The sequence below is a fragment of the Meriones unguiculatus genome, chromosome 7 (genome assembly GCF_030254825.1).
Source record: "Meriones unguiculatus strain TT.TT164.6M chromosome 7, Bangor_MerUng_6.1, whole genome shotgun sequence".
NCBI lineage: Eukaryota > Metazoa > Chordata > Mammalia > Rodentia > Muridae > Meriones > Meriones unguiculatus.
This window is the reverse complement of record NC_083355.1, coordinates 97367151-97387514: the sequence shown is the minus strand read 5'-3', so window position 1 is coordinate 97387514 and position 20364 is coordinate 97367151. Positions and strand designations below refer to the sequence as shown.

The 20364-nt window shown below is 41.6% G+C and overlaps 1 protein-coding gene across 3 annotated transcripts in view; it reads right to left on the bottom strand.

The window, feature by feature from the left end:
• Positions 1-651: 651 nt before the first annotated feature.
• The window catches only part of Tshr (thyroid stimulating hormone receptor), a 122508-nt gene continuing 102795 nt past the window's right edge, over positions 652-20364 (bottom strand). The window contains exons 9-10 of one of the 3 annotated variants that reach the window (XM_060387989.1): positions 8628-8816; positions 652-4177 (exon numbers count right to left, since the gene is read on the bottom strand). In XM_060387989.1, coding sequence (XP_060243972.1) covers positions 2764-4177; positions 8628-8816 — 1603 coding nt within the window. In that variant the 3' untranslated portion in view covers positions 652-2763. Of the gene's footprint in view, positions 4178-8627; positions 8817-19723; positions 20263-20364 lie in introns of those variants that run through there. The other 2 variants (XM_060387990.1, XM_060387991.1) reach the window with 2 other exon arrangements.

Below are 20364 nucleotides of genomic sequence, written 5' to 3'. Positions count from 1 at the left end.
CAAGCTGGATGACCACCAAGTCGCAGGAGCAGGACCATCCTTGCTCACCCAGTGCTGGGATTGCAAGTATATACTTCTCACATGCTGGAGCTCAGACTCAGGTCCTCATGCTTGGGCAGCAGGTCCTGACTGACAGGCCATTTCCCAGTTCCTAGCCTGGAACTTGTCTTCACTAATGTTAGTCAGTCTTCAGATAATTAAATGGTACCAGTTAAAGGGAAGGACTTACTGATTCACTATTCCATCACAAGAACACTTACTTTTATGTGTATGTATGTGTCTATCTGTGTGCATGTCCACATGTATACAGGTACACTCAGAGGTCAGAATAGGGTATCAGCTCCCCTGGAGTGATGGGAAATTGTGAGCTACGTAATGTGGGTGCTGAGGACCAAATTCTAGTCCTTTGCAAGAGCAGCAAGGGCTCTTTAACTGCTGATCCACTTTAATTTCCAGCATCAATGCTCATCATTTGATACATTCTGCTTTACTCTTGTTCCGCTCTTATCCATAGATGTGTGTTAATGAGTCCTATTCAACTTTCTAGGAGTTATTAATCAATCAGTTTCAACCAATATATATTTCTTAGCAACTGTGCACAGTGTTTTCCCCTCTTTGATTTTAGCACACATACAGGTAAGGTTAACCTCAAAAGAAACTGACCAATTAAAAAAATACTATAAACATTAGTACAGAAAGAAAAGTTATTTCATGCTGTCAATGTGAATTTTAATAACATATTTGTTGAAGTCACTCTTCTAGGACTTTGCTTTCAAATTACTAGATCAGCTACTCAAGATGAAGCATATTATCTGTCCAGATGTGAAAATTCAAAATGTCACAAGAGAGAAACATATGCCACAAGGTAACACGTTTGTTTAATTTCATTGTTACAAGTGAATTGCTGGGAAGGCCCATGCTTATGCGACGGTGACAAAGTACCAGGCCAGTCAGGTAGGGACTGTGTTAGATGACCCATGAACCCTCCTTCACAGACTGAAAGTGACAGAAGCCTTGTCTTTCCTGCTTTGGTTCATGAGCACTAAGAGGCAAATGCCAGATCTGCTTGGAGGGACACTTAACAATAATAATAAGAGAGCTAACCAGACGGGCAACCTGGGAGGCACACCTGAATACACAGTTCCTGACTGTCTGAAGCAAGGCTACCATTGGGGTATAAAAGTTTTATTGTGATTGGCAGGGTTAGAAGGAACTGGCCATGTCAGATGAAAAGATTTCTTTCCTGGCAGTGTCAGCGTGGCGTGAGCTGCAGAGCGCGAACACAAAACAAAAAAACAAAAATCCACAGATCTGTGAAGACGAGTTAAATGTTTTGAAGTGAGTCTATGCAGTCATATAATAACTCAATTATTTGTTTATATTTTGTTTTGTTTTGTTTTGGTTTTTTGAGGCAGGGTTTCTCTGTGTAGCTCAGGCTGTCTTGGAACTCACTCTGTAAACCAGGCTGGCCTCGAACTCAGAGATCTATGGCCTCTGCCTCCTGAATGCTAGGATTAAAGGTGTGCACCATCACACCCAGCTGTATTATTATCCCGTTACATAAATTCATGTCTGTTTTGGACTTGACAGCAGTATAGATATAATAATTAGATGAATAATTAGGATATGGCTCCATATAGTCACTCAGCAGAATTTTTGGTTCAGACATGATGATCAAAATGAAATAAAGAAAAAATCTTTTGGGGCCGTATGTAATGGTTCTAAAAAGTAGACAGCAGCCCCACAAAGTAGAAAAAAAATAGATTCTATTTAAGTAGTGCTTTTTTTTTTCTCTTTGTCATGAAAATATATCTATTGAGGGAGAGATATATCTAGATCATGTGCCTCCATGTCTATAGAATTTGAAGTTTCAGGGACTTGCTTGAAGCCAGGCAGTTAAATGGTGCATAGTTGTATTATTCAACAGGTGACTGAGAGAACTCTGGCCTCATTCCTATATGTTGCTTAGAAATGTCTTCCAGAGTTCACAGCTTGTACAGGAAGACAATTCTCAGTTTGCTCAGCCACAGAAGCTAAAGTCTTAGCGGTTTCTCTAGTCGATGCATTGCAGCCAGATTATAGCAGGTGGAGCCTGGAGAGGAGGAAATTGTTTCAGAAAAAACCAAACCAAACCAAACCAAAACCTCTCAGAGTTAGACTTTGCCCCTTTTTATATTTAGTAAAAGCAATCATGTGTCATCTAGTTGTGTTTGGTTTCCAAGGTTCTTTTGGTACCTTGAGATGGGGTCTCATGTAGCCCAGGCTGGCTTGAAACTCACTATGTCGCCACAGAAGAACCCTGAATCCCCATTGCCTCCACCTCTCAAGTGTGACACTTTAGTTTTAAGGGATAAAAACTGCCTTTGGTTATATATCAAAGGACCCAATATGGAGCTGCCTAAGTAAATGAACACTGGCCACTTGTTGAATCTTTTGTAAAAAACAAAACGAAACAAAAATCCCTACACGAAAATGGAGAAGATGGGTATGGGAATGGTTCAGATGTTATCCGTGGAACACGTTGCACGGTGTCATAGATGAGCATCAAGCAAGTCCCCTGGAGAGCATAGACTTCATATCCCCCAGGACTCAGATCTGCTGATAGCTGTTGTCCCTTCTTGGAGGCAATACTCTCTAGAGATGAACTCTGACCCTATGAAACATCACCTACATGAAGCTATGCATTCCTGTGTCATGGGATTGGAATGTGTGTTCAAGAAACCAGCCTTTTGTCAGTCCCGCTGGGACTGGTGTAGCGTCAGTTTACAAGGCCGTTTGTTTATAGTCTTCTGAAGTTTGTCTCTGTAGTTTTGGAGTTAGGTGGGAACTTCCAAGCAGTTCATAGGCATCTTGCATGTTGGGGAGACTCTGCCTCGTGTCCTGGGGAACCTTTTGGATCTGAAGACCAGTACTATTGTTTGGAGCGACTCTCTGACCTTGGTATGCCTGGGCCTGGCGTTTGCAGATGCCAAACTTACTGAGAAGAATGAACACATCCCTCTGGAAGGCCTTGGTGAAAATAGCGTAGAGAAACGGATTGGCACAGGAGTTGAGGGGATAGAAGAGAACCAGCAAGATTTTGGAATTAGTAACGGTTATAAGAGGCTTGTTCATAAGTGCTGACAGGGCATAGAAGGAGATGGGGGCCATGCACATGAAGTCAGTGAAGATCAACACAGCCATTCTCTTGGCAATCTTGGTGTCTTTATCTCGAGGGTTGTACTGGGGATTCCGGACGGTGATGTAGATCTTCACATAGCAGGAACAGACAATGACAAAGGCAATGACATTGAGTAACAGAACGAGGACAATGTAGGCCAGAGCAAGAGGGGTGTCGGTGTCCATTGGCAGGCAGATGCTGACCTTCGCATAGCTGCTTATTCCTATCATAGGGAGCAGGGCAAGAAGGAAGCAGGAGACCCAGCCCCCAGCCATGACGGTGTACGCGTGCCTGAGGCGAATCTTCCTATCCAGGCGCATGGCGAAGGTGATGGCGTACCATCGCTCCAGCGTGATGACTGTTAGCGTGTACACAGATAACTCACTGGCGAAGACGGTGAAGAAACCGGCTGTGTTGCATCCGGGGCCTGTCTGCCAGTCGATGGCGTGGTTGTAGTACTCAGAGTGCGTGTGCAGGTCGACAGAGGCAATGAGAAGCAGGTACACCCCCATGCAGAAGTCTGCAAAGGCCAAGTTGCACATCAGGAAGCGGGGCACGGTCAGTTTGTAGTGGCTGGTTAGGAGAATAAGCAGGACGAAGACGTTACCCAGGAGAGCCAGCAAACTGACAAACCACACCACGATCCTCAGGAACTTGTAGCCCATGATGTCTTCACAGGGGTTAAACTCATCCGACTTGGGGGTGCACACCATGTCTTCATTGTCCCCACACACGGTGTAGTCATAGTGGCTGTCGAAGGCTTGGAGAGTCTCTTCCTGGGGATTTTTGAGCTCTTGGCCAAAACCCAAGATCTCATCTTCCTGTTCTTCAAAGAAGACGTAATAATGAGAGTTGCTGGGGCTCTCCTGGAACCCGGAGTTTTGTTTGTACCCAACACTGTTGTCACCCAGATCATCCTCGTACTCCTGGTAGGTGGGACCCCTCAAGACATTCACTGATTTTCTTTGACGCAGGTTCCGGATACTGCTCTCATTACACATTAGGGACTCTAGGATTCTGCAAGGCAACAGCTATGAGTCACTAAGTGCTTAAAGTCCACCCTTGATTCCCCATAGCCCTTGGGAAGATATGCAAGTGATTTATTTTGATGTTCATGGTGCTATGGATGCTATGGCCAGGCCGGCCCTCGGCTACGTCATTTAAAACATTTAATTTCTTATGTGTGCATGCACCACAAGGCGATATGGAGCTCAAAGTGTAATGGCAGAATTAAACCTTCCCCATCAGAACTCACGCCAGGCACTTCAAAGGTTAATGAGAACTCTTTAAGAAAAGCATGCACCCAGACTCCGGTTAAGCCACGGACAGAAATCTGGTACAGCTTGCCAGCTCGATCTATGACATATAACCTTACGTACGCTTTCATCTACAGGTGGCTTTTTAGGCTCCCATCCCAAGATACATTTTTCTGAGCAATTAGCAGGGAGTAACAGCAACTAAACCAAGCTGCAGTTTTTGGTGACCTTTAGATTACACTGAGAAGCAGAGATATGGCTCTCTGTTAGATAAATCAGCTTTGCTGTCTGATCAGTCGACAGCCAAGGTCATTTTCTCCGCTTTTTCTGATGAGGGGAGGGGCTTCGTATGAGTGAGTTCTGAAGAAATACATCCTCGGTAGGTCTGACTTCTAATTTTTCTTACAAATACAACTCAGCCCTTCCTCATCTTACACTTTCTAAGTTCGGTTAGTATGTAACTTATCTTCGAGTTGTGTCTGAGGCCATGCTTTTTCAGTTAAATTCTACTTTTGTGTAACTTAATATTCTCTAGGCAAACACTGGTAAATCCTCTCTGACACTTGTTTATAATGTTTAATTTCCCTTTCTTCAGAAGGACAACTTGTGGAAGTCAGCTCTCTTTCTCTACCATGTGGCTGCTGGGTGTGGGACTGAGGCCATCAGACTTGGCAGCAAGCGCCTCCATGAGCCATCTTTCCCATCCTTTGCTGCACCCATTTATAGGACGTCACCCCTCCTACCGTGACCAGTGACACTGATCTTATTTCTTATCATCTTGAGCCACTTCAAGAAGAGTCGTGATTGAAAAGCATGGACACTGGAACCAACTCAGAACATGGCTCCTCTAGTTACTGGCTGGAACGGGGTGGACAGGTCTGTGAAACTTGCTCATTTGTGAATGGAATGAGAGTGTTGAATGAATAGATAGGTATCTTTTCCAAGCTGTTCCAAGAGTGCTGGGAGCAAGGGCTGTGCCACCTATGTGTTTGTGATTGCTGTTAACACTATTCCTGGTCTGAGCCCCAGAACTACGTACTCCGTTTGCCGATACACTCATGGTCACCGACAGTCATTATCCAATTTTAAACATATGCTGCTGTTTTTCCTTAAGTGTTTCCTGGTCTTCTTAAATAAACCACTCCACCCTGGTGTTTTAGACCTTCACAGCCCCGAATGACATTTCCTTCTTTGTTTATTGACTTCCTCTAGTAGGTTATAAGCTACATGCAAAAAAATTTCCTTGTACTTCTGTTATAGCCGGGACAATGCCAGGCACATAGGAGATGCCCATCAAATATTTGCTAACAAGTGAATAAAATGGCTACAGCGCGTAGGTATAGTATTAGAAATGGGATTTACTTGTTACATTCGTTTTTTATTTTTTGAAAATAAAATCACATCACTTCCTCTTCCCTTTTCCTCCCTCTGACCCCTTCCATATACCCTACCTTGCTCACTTTCAAATTCATGACCCTTTTTAAAATAATTATTGTTACATTTGTGTGTGTGTTCCTAATTATATAGATACAACCTGACCAGGTACAGTGGCACACAACTGTAATCAGAACTCAGGGAGGCAGAGGCAGGTGGATCTCCGTGAGTTCAAGGCCAGCCTGGTCTACAAAGCAAGCCCAGGACAGCCAAGGCTACACAGAGAAACCCTGTTCTTGAAAAACAAAACAAAACTGACTAACTAAACAAACTCTGCTCAGTCTGGATGTTACTTGTATGTATATGGTTCTAGGGCTGACAATTTGGTATTGGATAACAAATTGGTTTGCTCTTCCTTGGCTATTTCTCCTACTGTCAGTATTTCTTTCTTTTTTTTTTTTTAATTCTTTATCAGCATTTCTTAATTGCCTGTTGTTCTTTGTGTAGGGTTGAGGCCTACAGTCCTTCCTCACACCAACATTAGCATGTCTGTACATGTTGTCAAGAAGGGGAACACAGGAACACTCCTCCATTGCTGGTGGGAAAGCAAACTTGTACAACCTCTGTGGAAATCAATCTGGTGCTATCTCAGAAAATTAGGAATAGCTCTACCTCGGGACCAAGCTATATTACTCTTGGGTATATACCCAAAAGATACTTTACCATACAACAGGGACACTTGTTCAACCATGTTCATAGCAGCTTTACTCATAATAGCCAGAAACTGGAAACAACCATGGGCAGGTACTTCTCTGTGACAAGCTGGAGACCTATGACAGGGTAAGTTCCTGGGAGGATATGAGGGTGAGTCTAGCTGAGACTTCTAGTAGCAGGGGTCATAGAGACTGAAGAGGCTACCCTATAACTAGAACAACTCCTAGTGGAGAGAGGAGAACACCAACTCACCCACAAAAACTTTGACCCAAAATTTACCCTGCCTATAAGATGGGCAGGGACAAAAATAAAGGAGAGCTTGAGGGAATGTTCAACCAATGATTCTGAGACTCACACTATGGGAGACAGCTGACTTCCAACACGACTAACAATACTCTACTATGCTTGCAGACAGGAGCGTAGCATAGCTCTCCTCTGAGTAGCTCCAAACAGCACCTGATTGAAATAGGTGCAGAGACCCACAGCCAATCATTGAGTGGAGTGCAAGGAGCCTTGTGGAAAAGTTGGGGGAAGGATAGGAGAACCCAGAGTGCACAAAAGCTCTACAAGAAGACAAACAGAGCCAACCAACCAGGGCCCAGGGTGTCCTGTGGAGACTGAAGCACCAATCAAGGACCATGCATGGATTGGACATAGACTCTCCACACAATAGTAGCTGATGGGCAGTACAGTCCTCATATAGCTTCCCTAGTAAGGGGGATGGGAGCTGACTCTGACACAGACTCCATTGCCTACTTTTCAATCACTTTCCATTGGTGGGGATGCCTCTCCAGGCCACAGCAAAAGAAGATTTGATCAGTCCTGATGCTACATGTTATGGTGTTGTAGGTGGATAGGGGGCTTCTCTTCTCTGCAGAGTAGGGGAGAGATGATAGGGGAAACGGGGAGGGGATTGGACTGGGAGGAGAGGGGAAGGGGGCTACCACCAGGATGTAAAAATGAATAAATAAAAATTAAAATGTAAAAATAAAATGGCATTCTATTGTTGTTGTCCTTGTTCATCTCATGTTTAGGTAGTTGTGTTGGAGATACTCCATGGGTGTATCTTTTGACATTCCTAAGAGACACAATCTAATGGCAGCCCCCCTCTTTGTTCTTCTGGCTCTTATAATCTTTTCATCTCTCAGGGATTCCTGAGCCTTAGGTGCAGGGGTTATATTGTAGGTATATCAGTTGGGACTGGGAAGGTTTACATTTTTTTCTACCTCACCAGGGTCACACCCATCAGTGAGGTCTACTCTATCTGTGCATTCATCCCTGGTCCTTTCCATTCAGTGTCCTGTAGCATTAGTATAGCACCTGGCAGCAACACCATATGTCCATGTAGCTTTATGGTCACAATGGTCTTCCTTGCCTAGCTCTTCAACATTCCTCTTTGCATCTGCTTCTGCTCCTGATATTTTTTTTCTGGTTAAAATGAGTGTAGAAAGTCCTCTAGTGGATACTTTTGTGGTAACTGAAGGAGACGGAGGTAGAAAATGAAGGAGGATTCCAAACAAGAGGTGGCACAGGCACCAAAGAGGTCAGAGTAAAAAAACCACTGACAATTTGAGTGTAAAGCATAAAGGAGTGTGTCTCCCGGGCAGTCTTGTAAGTAGCCAGATATTGGACTAATATCTGTCATGGTTAATACTTTTTACTTGTTACATTTCAGCCATTCGATTCCAGATGTCTTTCATTCAACCTCTTCATCTTCTCAAAGCCCCTATGGATGATGACGTGATGATCTTGACCCTTTGAAGCTTGGAGTAGTTGAGTAAGTAGGCTGAGACAACGAGGCTAAGAGTGGATAGGGTTGGGATACAAACGAAACCTGCTTCCAAGTCTGTAGACACCAGACAAGTCAGCTTCATAGTGAGCCTGTCTCCATGACATCATTTCTTATGGTTCCCCCTGCCCCACTGCAATCCAGCAATGTTGGCCTTATTTCTCATCTGCAACCATTTTGTTCCCACAACTATTAAGCCATTGGGTTTCCTGCTCATGGGGATGGCTCCACTGTTTCACTCCTAGGTTCTAAATAAAATAATTTTCCAAATCTACAAAGGAATCCATCTTCCATCATGGCCTCTCCTTGCTTATTTGAGGCCCCCACTACTTACCCTCTGATTTTCTTCTGGTTCTTAAAAGCACAGCAGTGGCTCGGGTAAGAGAGGTCAGCCCGTGTGAGGTGCAGGAAACTCAAGGACAGTGGAAGCTTCTTGAGAGTCCAAGTGTTTTTTGCGATCAGTTCTTTCAGGTGCTCCAAGCCCTTGGAGGGCAGGGCAGTGACACTGGTGGAAGACACATCTCTGGGATGCAGAGAAGAAAATAACACAGGCAGGCAGTGGTTAGCTATGGCTTTCTTGTCCTTGCCCCTCGCTGCCAAACAGCCCTGAGATTAATGGGGAGATGACAAGTTTCTGCTACTGACTATGTAATCTGAGTTTGTTTTCTACAGTTACTGGTTCACAGCATGAGTTTCTAATAGGAACTACTATTTTTATTATATATATATTTTATATATATATATTTTTTTAATTTTTTGAGACAGTGTTTCTCTGTATACCCTTGGCTGTTCTGGACTCACTTTGTAGACCAGACTGGCCTCAAACTCACAGAGATCCACCTGCTTCTGCCTCCCTGAGTGCTGGGATTACAGGCCTGCACCTGGCTTAGAAATAGTATTTATACTGGGTGGGATTCTTGCATTTATTCAATACAAATCTATAAACATTTGATTCGAGGGATGCGAGCCTTACTTTGTAAAATGACATCATACAACCATTAAAGAGTTGCCAGAAACAAAATAAAAATCAAGGTCAACGGCACCAAAACCGTTGGTCACTTTCTGGGACATGTGTGGCTCAGGTCTGAAGACACACGAACTACTCCTTTGATAGAGATCGCCATCAATTACTATGAACACACTCTCCATTATGCAGAACTTAAGTATTCAATAGTTACATAGTAAGTCATGTCTCAGAGAACCCCTGAAACACGGGTTTTCTTTTAGAAGACTATAAATGTATTCTTATGAGAGAGATAATTATTTTAAACTGTGGGAGGTGTGGCGTGGCCAGAAGTTGTATACTAAATGCTAGTTATTAATGTAGGATGAATTTTGGCTTTTAAGGAGCAATTCTCTCTTCTCTAGTACCAAAGAGTATAGACTGTATGTTTTGTTGATAATTTTTCTTGCACTGAAAAAAGGTTGACTATGGCTACAAATATTTGACTTATCATCTCTCTACTTTTTATTTTATCAATTAAAATAGTCACCATACGTTTCCTCTCCAAGGCTTTCATATTTATATTTAAAATATTCAGTATGGGCTAGGATTGATAGTACATGTCTTTAATCCTAGCACATAGGAGGCAGAAGCAGGCAGATCTCTAAGAGGTCTAGGCCAGCCTGATCTATATAGCAGGTTTCAGGACAGCCAAGTGAGACTTTGTCTCAAAAAAAAAAAAAAGAGTCAAAATTAAATAAAAATTAAAAATTAATATAAGCATGGCATGGTGGCATATGTCTATAATGTTAGCACTTGGAAAGTGGAGGCAGGAGAATCAGGAGTTCAGAGCCATCATCCTTGAGTTCAAACTAGTGTGGGCTGTATGAAACACTTGCCCACATGCTTAGGTAGTAACCAGTAGCTCTCTAATTGAACTTAAGACCAACTTAACAGGAGGAAAATCAAGCTTGGCACTGGAAACCTAGCCAACTAGCAGGGCTAGTGAAGTAATGGACCTTGGAGGAGAACATACAATGCCACTTCTTCCCAACTACATTCTAAACATCTGCCTTATGCCCACAGATAAGTGCAGTCCTCACCCCTCCTTAGAAACCTCTCATTGCAGCAGAGGTAGGCCGATACAGAAAACCATAACCAATCAAAATGCAGAGTTGTGGAGCCCAGTCCCAATGGATACATCTCCAAAACAATTCCTAAACCCAAATGCTGGGGGGTCGTTGCAGGAGAGGGGGCAGAAAAATTGTAAACCAGAAGTACAGTAAGTTTGCATCTTCTAGGAATGCCAGAAGCTGCACCCATAAAGTCTCACCAACAAGACTGCCAGAATAGGAGCTGAACAAGGACAGCTCCAATAGACAGGCTAAAGAGGACTTTGGAGGAGGGTTACCATAAGGCCTCAACCTGACACAGAGACCTACAGGCATCTCTGGAATTCTGAGAGTGAATTCTGGGAGAAATAGTCTTCCCAAGGGAAGCTATCAAATACCAAGTGGTCAGCCATAAAAAAGTACATATGAGTAACAATATACAGACTGAGCATGTTACATTAATGTATTCAGAAATATGTATACATACATGTGCATATACTCAAATAGCAGGGCTTAATAAAATATAGAGACCATGAATTTAAAAGAGCAAGGAAGGGCATATGGGAGGGCTGGAAGGGAGGAAAGAGAAGAGGGGAATGATGTAATTATAGTATAATCTCAAAAATTAAAAAAATAAAAAAAACAAAATGAAAAAAACATAATTAATAGTATCTGCTTAGCAACTGAAATCTAATGTTGTCAACTTCTCCTATTGCAGCTGGATTTAACTGGATCATATTATCAAGGTTCAAGACTGCCAGAACTTGATACAGTTCCCTTAAAAAAAAAAAACAACTATAAAGCTCATATATTATCTTTGTTTTCCCCACAGAACTATAATTCTTGTGGGAGAAGGTGTCATATTAGTTTTTTTTTTTTAATTTAAAATTCTACAGTCTGTGTTTTCCAACCTCGCCTATTAACAAGAATGAACTTTGGCTCCTGTCACTGAATGCTCTCCAGGTGATTAACACTAGAAAAAGCTGTTTGTGAAATTGGCCTAAATAACTTTGCAGCTGGGAAAAGAGCAGAGGGAGGAGAGAGAGCCTTCAGCATAGCTGTGAAGTGTAGCTACTCCTGTCCTTTGGATGCCTACCACCCGCACACACTCACTCTCCCCTCAATCCCCACACCATGCTGTCTTCAAGGTCAGGCCATCTTTCAACTCTCATTTCTCTTGAAGCAACTTAGATGTCTCTCTTCCACGGTGCGTCCGTCTGTCTGTGGTACTGAAAGATGATAGCATCTTTTAGCTAATTTCCCCTGCTTTGGTCCCATCCAAGGATGTAAGACAGACACAGTATGTGAATGTGGCCTGACACAGAAAAAACTGTAAACTTGCTAAAACATTGAGATGTGCCTCTGTGATTTTATTTTGTTGTTTTTACAACTTGGTTTTGCATTGTGGGTGATACTATCCCTGGGCTGGTGTCCTGGGTTCTGTAAGAAAGCAGGCTGAGAAAGCCATGAGGAATAAGTCAGTAAGCAGCACCCCTCTATGGCCTCTGCATCAGCTTGTAGCTTTAGGTTCCTGCTCTGTTTGAGTTCCTGTCCTGACTTCTTTCAGTGATGAACAGTGATATGGAAGCAAAGTCAAATGAAATCCTCTTCTATCAAACAGGAAGTGAACATAGGAAAAACACATGGAGAGTAAGAGGAAATCACGAAGAGAGAGAGACACACAGGAAGTAGAAGGGAGGAACATTCAGTTTGACGGAAGGAGGTTCCCTTTGCTTTCTGGGATATTGGCTGAGAAGGAAGGTCAGCTGGGTGCTTTCTCTGCCTCTCTGAGCTAGCAGGCTTTCACCCCAGCATTTGGCTCCTGATAAAATGAAATGATTAAGAATTTGATAAAGACAACATCAAGAAATATCACTCTCCTGCTTAACTTCCCAGCGATTCCCCCGTGCCCTATCCACTCCTTATGTCTTATCCTTCAAGGCCATGCAGATCTGGTCCTTGACTACCTCTCCAGCACTGGTCTCTGGGATGCAAGGTCATTTGATGTAGCTGTAAGCATCCGTTGTACGTACTGTGCAATTACAGCGTCCTGGTGTGACTCTGCTGAAGGAGGTCGTTCTACCCACACATGCTTCACACTCTGGGTCAAGTGGCAAGAGCCACTGTGGGTTTTGTTGTTGCTCTTTCTACCTGTATTTTAAGTTGACCCGGTCTCCAGAGATCTCAAGCTCCAGACACTCCAAATGTTATCAGAAATGGAGGTAGCAGCTCCTTTCTGTTTCCCAGGCCAGACCGCACTGCCTCTCCACTTGGAGCAGTACAACCGGCACCACAAAATCCCTCCTGCCTCCGGTATAGCAGCGTCCGGGGCTTGAGGATGCAGTGTTCTTCCGCGTGGTCTCCCTTGTTCTTGTTTTACCGCTAATGCCATAATATGCCATACGTGTCTATCGTAAAATAAAACTGTGCTCCCCCAGTCGTCAGATTCCAGCTCAGTTGTTCATGTATCCATATACGTTTTTGTGGTTCTTCCTAGCACCCTAGCTTAGGTCTCAGTTACATTTCACCCGTGTTTTGCAAAAAATGTTATGAATGTGTCCCAGAATAAGAATAGAGAGTTCTGTCGAAAACCCCATCCCATCATCTTGCAGTGACATGAAAGCCATGGTTCCTTCAAGGAAATGGAAGAAAATGCTCCCTTCCCTCCACAGGAGGGAATTCTATCCTTAAATTCTATGCCACCTGTCTTGATTTTTCTCCCTCATTTCAGCTAGTTTCCGAACAAGTTCTTAGAATGGCCATATAGAAAGAGATTTTCAGCATGCTAGCATATCCCCTTCTTACCATCAATTAGTGCTTTACCTGTCTGTAGTATTTTGGGTTGCAAACTTAAATTAAAAACATCAATTTTCTTTCAAAATTTAAAATATTTGCCCTATTATATTCTAACAACCACTGTTGCTTTTCATCCAAGTTCCCGTAATTTGGACTTGCTTTCACTCTGTCTGTCCTTCTCTCTGACTATGTCTCTGTCTCCCTCTCTGCTTCTCTCTCTGCTTCTCTATGTCTCTGTTTCTATCTTTCTCTCTGCTGTGTGTGTGTGTGTTTGTACCTGCCTGTGTGTATATTCTAGTGATTAAACTCAAGCTTACACACATTACAACTGACATCCTAAACCATCTGGAAGTCTTTAGAACATTCTCTTTATCTCTTCTGTGAGATTTTAGGCATGCCACTTTGTGAACTTTTACCTATTTATTTATTTATTTTGTCCTGGGCAAAGGAGTTTGGAACCTGCTCAATCTGGGACCTTCAGGAAATGTTCATCTCTGGGAACTTTTCTTGTATCATTCTTCAGGTGACTCGTTTTTTTACATTTTCTCTTTCTCCTTCCTGGAATTCCCAGGAGTTGAAAAAGGAACCTCTGGTATTCCTCAGACACATCTATATATTTTGTTGTAAATTCCTCCTATTGCTCTTTAGTCTTCTGGTACAATTCCTTCATTGCCTTGCCCATTTCTTGCACTGAATTTTAAACTTTTGCTTCAGAAAAGCTGGTATTATGTCTTGTTTAGGCAGTGTTTTTGACTTAGACCGAAGTCTTTGGATATGCTTTGTCAATTGTAAGAGCACATTTTGAGCCTCTCTTGTTCTTTTGTTCCTCTGGTAACAGAATGCACAGGAAGCCCAGCGCAACATTCATGAGAGTGGATATAACTGCACCGGATTTAGCAAGGCAAAGAAACAAATATAAAGGATGAGTTTGAAATTCAGGTCTGATTGTGGCTCCCCCATTTACTAATAGTCACTTAGCCATGGCTGCTGATGTGCCCTCAGTAAATGCTGGCTGTCATTATTATAATTGCGGGATAAAATGTCTTAGATTTATCCGGTCACTAATTATTGTTTTGTGAAAAGTTCCTTGCTGTTTTCTGCCAGGTCTGTTCTTCAGGCTTACTTTCCCATTTGTTTACTTGGGTTTTGATCTCTCATGTTAGACGTATTCTTTGCCTGGTGACCCTTAGTTACTCATTAACACTTAAGACTGAGCATTGGCACTGGCTGATTTTGTTGTAGGGCAATTGTGAAGAAAGGTGGCCATTATGTTATTGGCTTCTATAATGTCAGGTTATATTCCAACATGGAGAGGAGAGCCGATCATGAGCCCCTACCCCAGCTGCTGAGCTTCTGACACTCGATGGCTTTTGGGAGAGGAAGAGTCAGTTCTCTTTAAGGGTGTGGCCTCTTGTAGATCTCCATGCTCCAGCAAATAGCCCACACTCCTGAGTATTTTGGCAGCACAAATTGGTCTCACTGGGTTATTTTAAAAAGCAAAAGGACATGAAGTTGGGAGGGAGGAAGGGAGTAGGGAGTATTTCTGGAAAGAGTTAGGGGGAGAAGTGAGGAATGAATATGGTCAAAATATATTTATATACATTTGGGAAATTCTCAAAGAATTAATAAAAGTATTGTATTTATAAAATGTCAGGTTATGGGTGTCTATTTTTGTTTGCTTGTTTCAGAGTCTTCTAACTTCTTCATAAAGGAGACTTGAAATCTTGTCAGACACAGCGGCCTCTTGGGGCCGCCATCTTGGATCGAGACTTGAAATCTCAAGATCTGAAATCCTAGTAAAGGAAATATTATGATGTTTGCCTGGATGGATTAGAGCATGTGTTGGTCAATACTGACTGAAAACCTGACATAGTCTAAAATAACCGAGGAGATGAAGCTCTGATCATGCCTGTGAGGGGTTATTGAGATTGGGCTAAATGAGGCGAAAAATCCTATCTTAAAAGTGAGAAAACCTTCTATTCCAAGGGATGGGATAATGGACTAAGTAAAAGGGAGGAAGCTAGCTTAGTGCTTGCTTTTATCTTTGTCTGCCTCCTGCCTATAGATGCCCTGTGACCAGCCTGCTACCATGTCTTCCCTGAATCGATGGATTGCACCCTTGGACTTCGAGCCAACATAATAGACCCTTTCTCCTTTAAGTTGCTTGTTAGGACATTTTATCTCAGCAATAGAGAAAGTAACTAATATAGAGGGTCAGTGTTTCCAAATAAACACATTCAGTGAATTCTTCTTTTAGTTCCATGTCTCTCTCTTGATATAGGCCACACACATCACCTCTAACTCCTGTACCACAAAGGTTCTTTGCAGAGCAGGACCCCTCTGACTAGGTGAGGTGGGGGGGGGGTAGGGAATTGGAAAGCATAACTGTACTTTTTTTTTCCAGGTTCATCACTGTGGAGGGATATTGGTCAACAAATGCTGACTAATTAAGAAACTATGAGTTTGCGTGACATTTTGACATTTACTTTTTTTCAGTGTTTTTTTGTTTTGTTTTGTTTTGTTTTTTCCTGGAGTTCACTCGGCAAAACTTCTTGTTTTGTTTTTCCTCTCTGCTTTTCTCTTTCATGATTCTCCAGACTGTGGATATGCCCTTACCTGTCTTCTTTGCCCTTGTAGATTTATATATCTTAAAATTTCTTTTTTCATCTTTTAAAGGATGATCTGAAGAGGAAGAGGAAATAAAAGCACAAACTCAACTTATCATCTTTTACTTTTAGCCACCATTTACTGATCATGTTGAACTGTTCAGCAGCTCAGAGAAATGCTGCCAAAGGCTCAGTTCAACCAGACACTCTCCCAACTATCATGTTAATCGAGAAAGAGTGTTTTGTCTGAAACCGGACAAATTTAGGGTCATTTTAAAGGAACTCAAAGCTTATTTTACTCTACTTTGCATTCTGATTTCCTCAGTGTAATTTCTTAACTACAATCAAACATTTAGTAGATAGGTAAAGCCTACAGATTCCATGATTCGAGCCATGAGACTTCATGGCGTTTCCTGTTGCATTATGGATCCTACAGTGAAAAATGCTTGCGAATTGGAATCCAGCAACAGAAAAGGTCCATCACAAGGGGATGAGAACAAAGGGAGTCTGAGCCACAATTAACAAGATGGATTTCTGTGTCCTGTCAGAGACAGTGCCCATGTGAAATCCCACAACTTCCTCTTTCCTTCTACTATTGTAAGAACAGAATTCTAAGAAAGACAAAGAAGTTGGCACCCACCTATGTTTGCAAGGGACAAATTGTGTGCCTAGTTCTACACACTAAAATCTCCATGTTGTGCTTATATAAACCCAGGCAGATGGACCTTCCTCATCTAGTTAATTATAGCATCTTGAGTAAAAGTTGCTGCAGAATATAACACACTTGATTTTTTTTTTTTACCTTTGCTACGGAGACCTATGAATCCTCAGTTCCTTTAATAATAAGTAATTGAATCAATATTAATAAAACCATCAAAACCTATGAGAGGAATTGTGATGGAGAGGCCATAATTTTTGAAGTTGAAAGTACAAGATAAAATTTATACATATATGTTTAGCATAGTCTTGTAGGCATTCACTAAAAGATTTATTTGTGTTTAAAGCGATGAAACAAAGTGTGTGCCACCAGCATTCAGGGAGGCAGAAGCAGGCAGATCTCTGTGAGTTTGAAGCCCGCCTGATCTACAAAGTGAGTCCGGGACAGCCAGGGCTACACAGAGAAACCCTGTCCTGGGCGGTGGGGGGGGGGGGGGATTGGAAACATAACTGTATTTTTTTTTCCAGGCTCATCACTGTGGAGGGATATTGGTGAACAAATGCTGACTAATTAAGAAACTATGAGTTGGTATGACATTTTGACGTTTACATTTTTTCAGTGTTTTTTTTTTTTCCTGGAGTTCACTCAGCAAAATTTCTTATGTTTCATTGTTTTTATCATGCTAAAAGACAAATACAAAGCCACCCTTTATTCAGGCAATTAATTGTGGTAAAATTGTGCTACAAGAGAGTTTATAGATTTTTAAATTATTTTCTTCGCAATGAAACATTATTCTAGTAGCATTAGCATAGATATGAAAGAATTTATTTTGAATGAATCTTAAGATTCAGGGTAGTGGTTCCCAGGATTTTAGTAAATTCTTTTTTTTTTTTAATTTAAATAAAAACAAACAAACCAAAAACCCTTTGAAGATGATAATGGTTGTGTTTTCAGTTGATTAAATAAAAACAAATAAACATTTGTCTGACTCTGAGGATCTTCCCACTAACTCTGTCACCTCTTTCCTTCCAAAAGGAAGCTTATGAGTTTAGGGTTTACTCTGCAAATGATGTCTCAATAGTTGTTGAAAGGTAATGCTGCCACTATAGACTGCTGTGATTTAAAACATTAATTTTTTTCCATGTCAGTAGCTGCAGTACTAAGAGATCTAATTAATAAATGAGGACTTGGGAGGAAACACATGTATCTGTAGTTTCTAGTTCCACTTTTCTGTTCTGAAGATTCGTAGGGCCGATGCTGTCCATCCCCAGTCTTGCCCAGAAGTTAATATGCACAGTGCGGGAGCTATAACTGTCCAAATATAGACTCTGCAAAGCCTTCTGTGATCCTCTTTCAGTGGCTTTGCTGTGACCACAAAGCTGGGGCTGTGTCTTAAGAAGCATGAGGTTCTTGAGCTGTTCCCTCGGCAACTTGGCTCCTGAGCCAGGCACGACAACACGTCTGTTTGTCTTAGGTTTGCAATGCTTTCGCAGTCAGTAAAGCAGAACAGCCTATCAGAGTTACATCTACTAACTCTGAATCCTTAGGAGGTGCCCCTCTCCAAGATAACTGCCACAGGAGTTCCTCTGAGAAGTCCAGAAAGATAGACAGGATCCAAGCTGACACAGGTTTCAGAGCTAGATTTTCTTCTTCAAGGGAGGTACAATTCCTTATAAGTAGCTAAGAAATATAGAAGAGCAAACTGGAACCAAGTACCCAGGACTGATAAAGCCAGGATTAGAGGTAATGAAAAGAAGGCGTGTGGTGTGTTGAAGAGGGCCATGCCCTGTTCTTTGACAACTACCAATGTCTTCATGGCCACGCTTCAGTGGGCTATTCTTCCTCCTCTGATCAGGTTCTCCACAGTATGATTTCAATGAATCTTTTAAACTCTGTGGTATGAACCTTGCTTATATTTTCTCGTAGTCTGCCCTTTGCCCTTTCTCACTTAATTCTACCCCACTCTCTGGCTCCTTCTTTAATAAGGTCTTTGTTAATCACACTAACCGGGGCTAGTATTTTGATTTTCTAAATATTTCTTATGGCTTTTCTCACGTTAAATTTATGTTATAGTCACGTATTTACAATTTTCTTAAATCTTATTTTGACCTGTCTAAAAGAAAAGTTGTAGCCTCTTCACCGTAACTTCCATGGAGTTTAGCAGACATTCGACAAAATGCCCATGACAAAAGTGAGTGAACGAGTTCTGCCTTTACCTCTTTTTAGGTCAGTCAGCTCTCCTCAGAAAAGAAAGAGAGCAAGAGAGTATAAACTAGAGATGGCAGAAGAGTGAGAGTTAGAACGAATTCTTTTAGAACCAAAATGTTACCCAGGATCAAAACTCAATAAAAAAAGACAGATGACCCAATAGAAAAATGGACACAAGATTTGAACAGACACTTTTCAAGAGGAAATATAAAAATGCTTGTAAGTATATTAAAAGATGATCAGCACTAATTTCAGGGAAACATATAATGAGATCACAATAAGATACTGCTTACACACACTGTAATGACTAGACTCAAAGAGATGAACAGTGAAGCTAGGTGTGCTGGGAAGTACCTGCACAGCAAGGGCTGTCTCAAAACTCTTGTCTTAATGGGCGTAGTGGTGCACACCTTTAATCCCAGCACTCGGGAGGCAGAGGCAGATGGATCTCTGTGAATTTGGGGCCAGCCTGGTTTACAAAGCGAGTCCAGGCAGCCAAGCCTACATGGGAAACTCTGTCTTGAAAAAAACAAACAACCACAACCCCCGCCCCCCCAAAAAATCAACCAAACAAAAAAACAAAAACAACACTTTGTCACAAAAAATTAAGGACTTGGGATGTAGCTCAGTGGTTAGAATGTTGGCCTAATGTATGTAATCTGTGGAGACACACACAGTCACTCACAAACACATATTGATAAGAAAGAAAGAAAGAAAGAAAGAAAGAAAGAAAGAAAGAAAGAAAGAAAGAAAGAAAGAAAGAAAAAAGGTTGGCTGGCATAAGGATCTCATATATTATGGATGGGAAGAGAAAATGAGACAACCAACCAGGGCTAGAGAGATGGCTCAGAGTTTAAAAGCACTGGTTACTCTCTCGGAGATCCCAGGTTCAATTCTCGGCACCCACGTGGCAGTTTACAACTGTCTGGAATTCTAGTTTCAGGGGATCTAGTACCCTCACATAGATATCCATGCAGGCAAAATACTAATGTACTTAAAAAAGTACGTCTTAAAAAAAAAATCAAGCATGCATCAAGATGCTAGAAAGAACTTTACCACAAAATTTCTGCTAATACTATAACCTTGTGACAATCACAAAGAGCTGAAGAAAACAAAGACTTACTTTATTTAAGCCAAGAAAGTTGGCAGTGCCGTGCCTGAGGATTTTCAAATGAAGAATTTGAAAACAGCTGACATCAACGAATGCTTTTTGTTGATAAATGTAACACAGACTCAAGGATATAAACACAACGATTGTCTCTTCTTAAGAGGTACTTTTAATGCTAGTTGGGACTATTACGGTAATTACCATCACTATGCTAAATGCTGAGTTACATAATTTAGGATCTGTAGAGCCCTAATTGTTATGGAAAGCATTACATTTCAACGCGTTGTTTTCTTTGCTATTATAAACACAAAGAGCTTCTCTTTCAAAATAAAGAGGGAAGGAAACAAAGCATTAAAAAATAGAAAGTATAAAAATGGAAAGGGCTAATATCTCTATGACAGAACACAATAACACTGCTATTAAATTCCCAAGCTAAATTAAAAGGCCTTCTTAGAAAAAAAAAATACTAAAGACTGAAGAATAGATGGTATCTCAGATTTGTGTCTGGTAGAAATCAAATTCTTCTTTGAGACGTGACCTTAAGAAAAGACGGTTCATAGGCAAGTTTAATGTTTTTGTTGACTGTTAGGAACGACTATTCTTTTACCAAGATATCATATGAGACAGAAATACATATAAT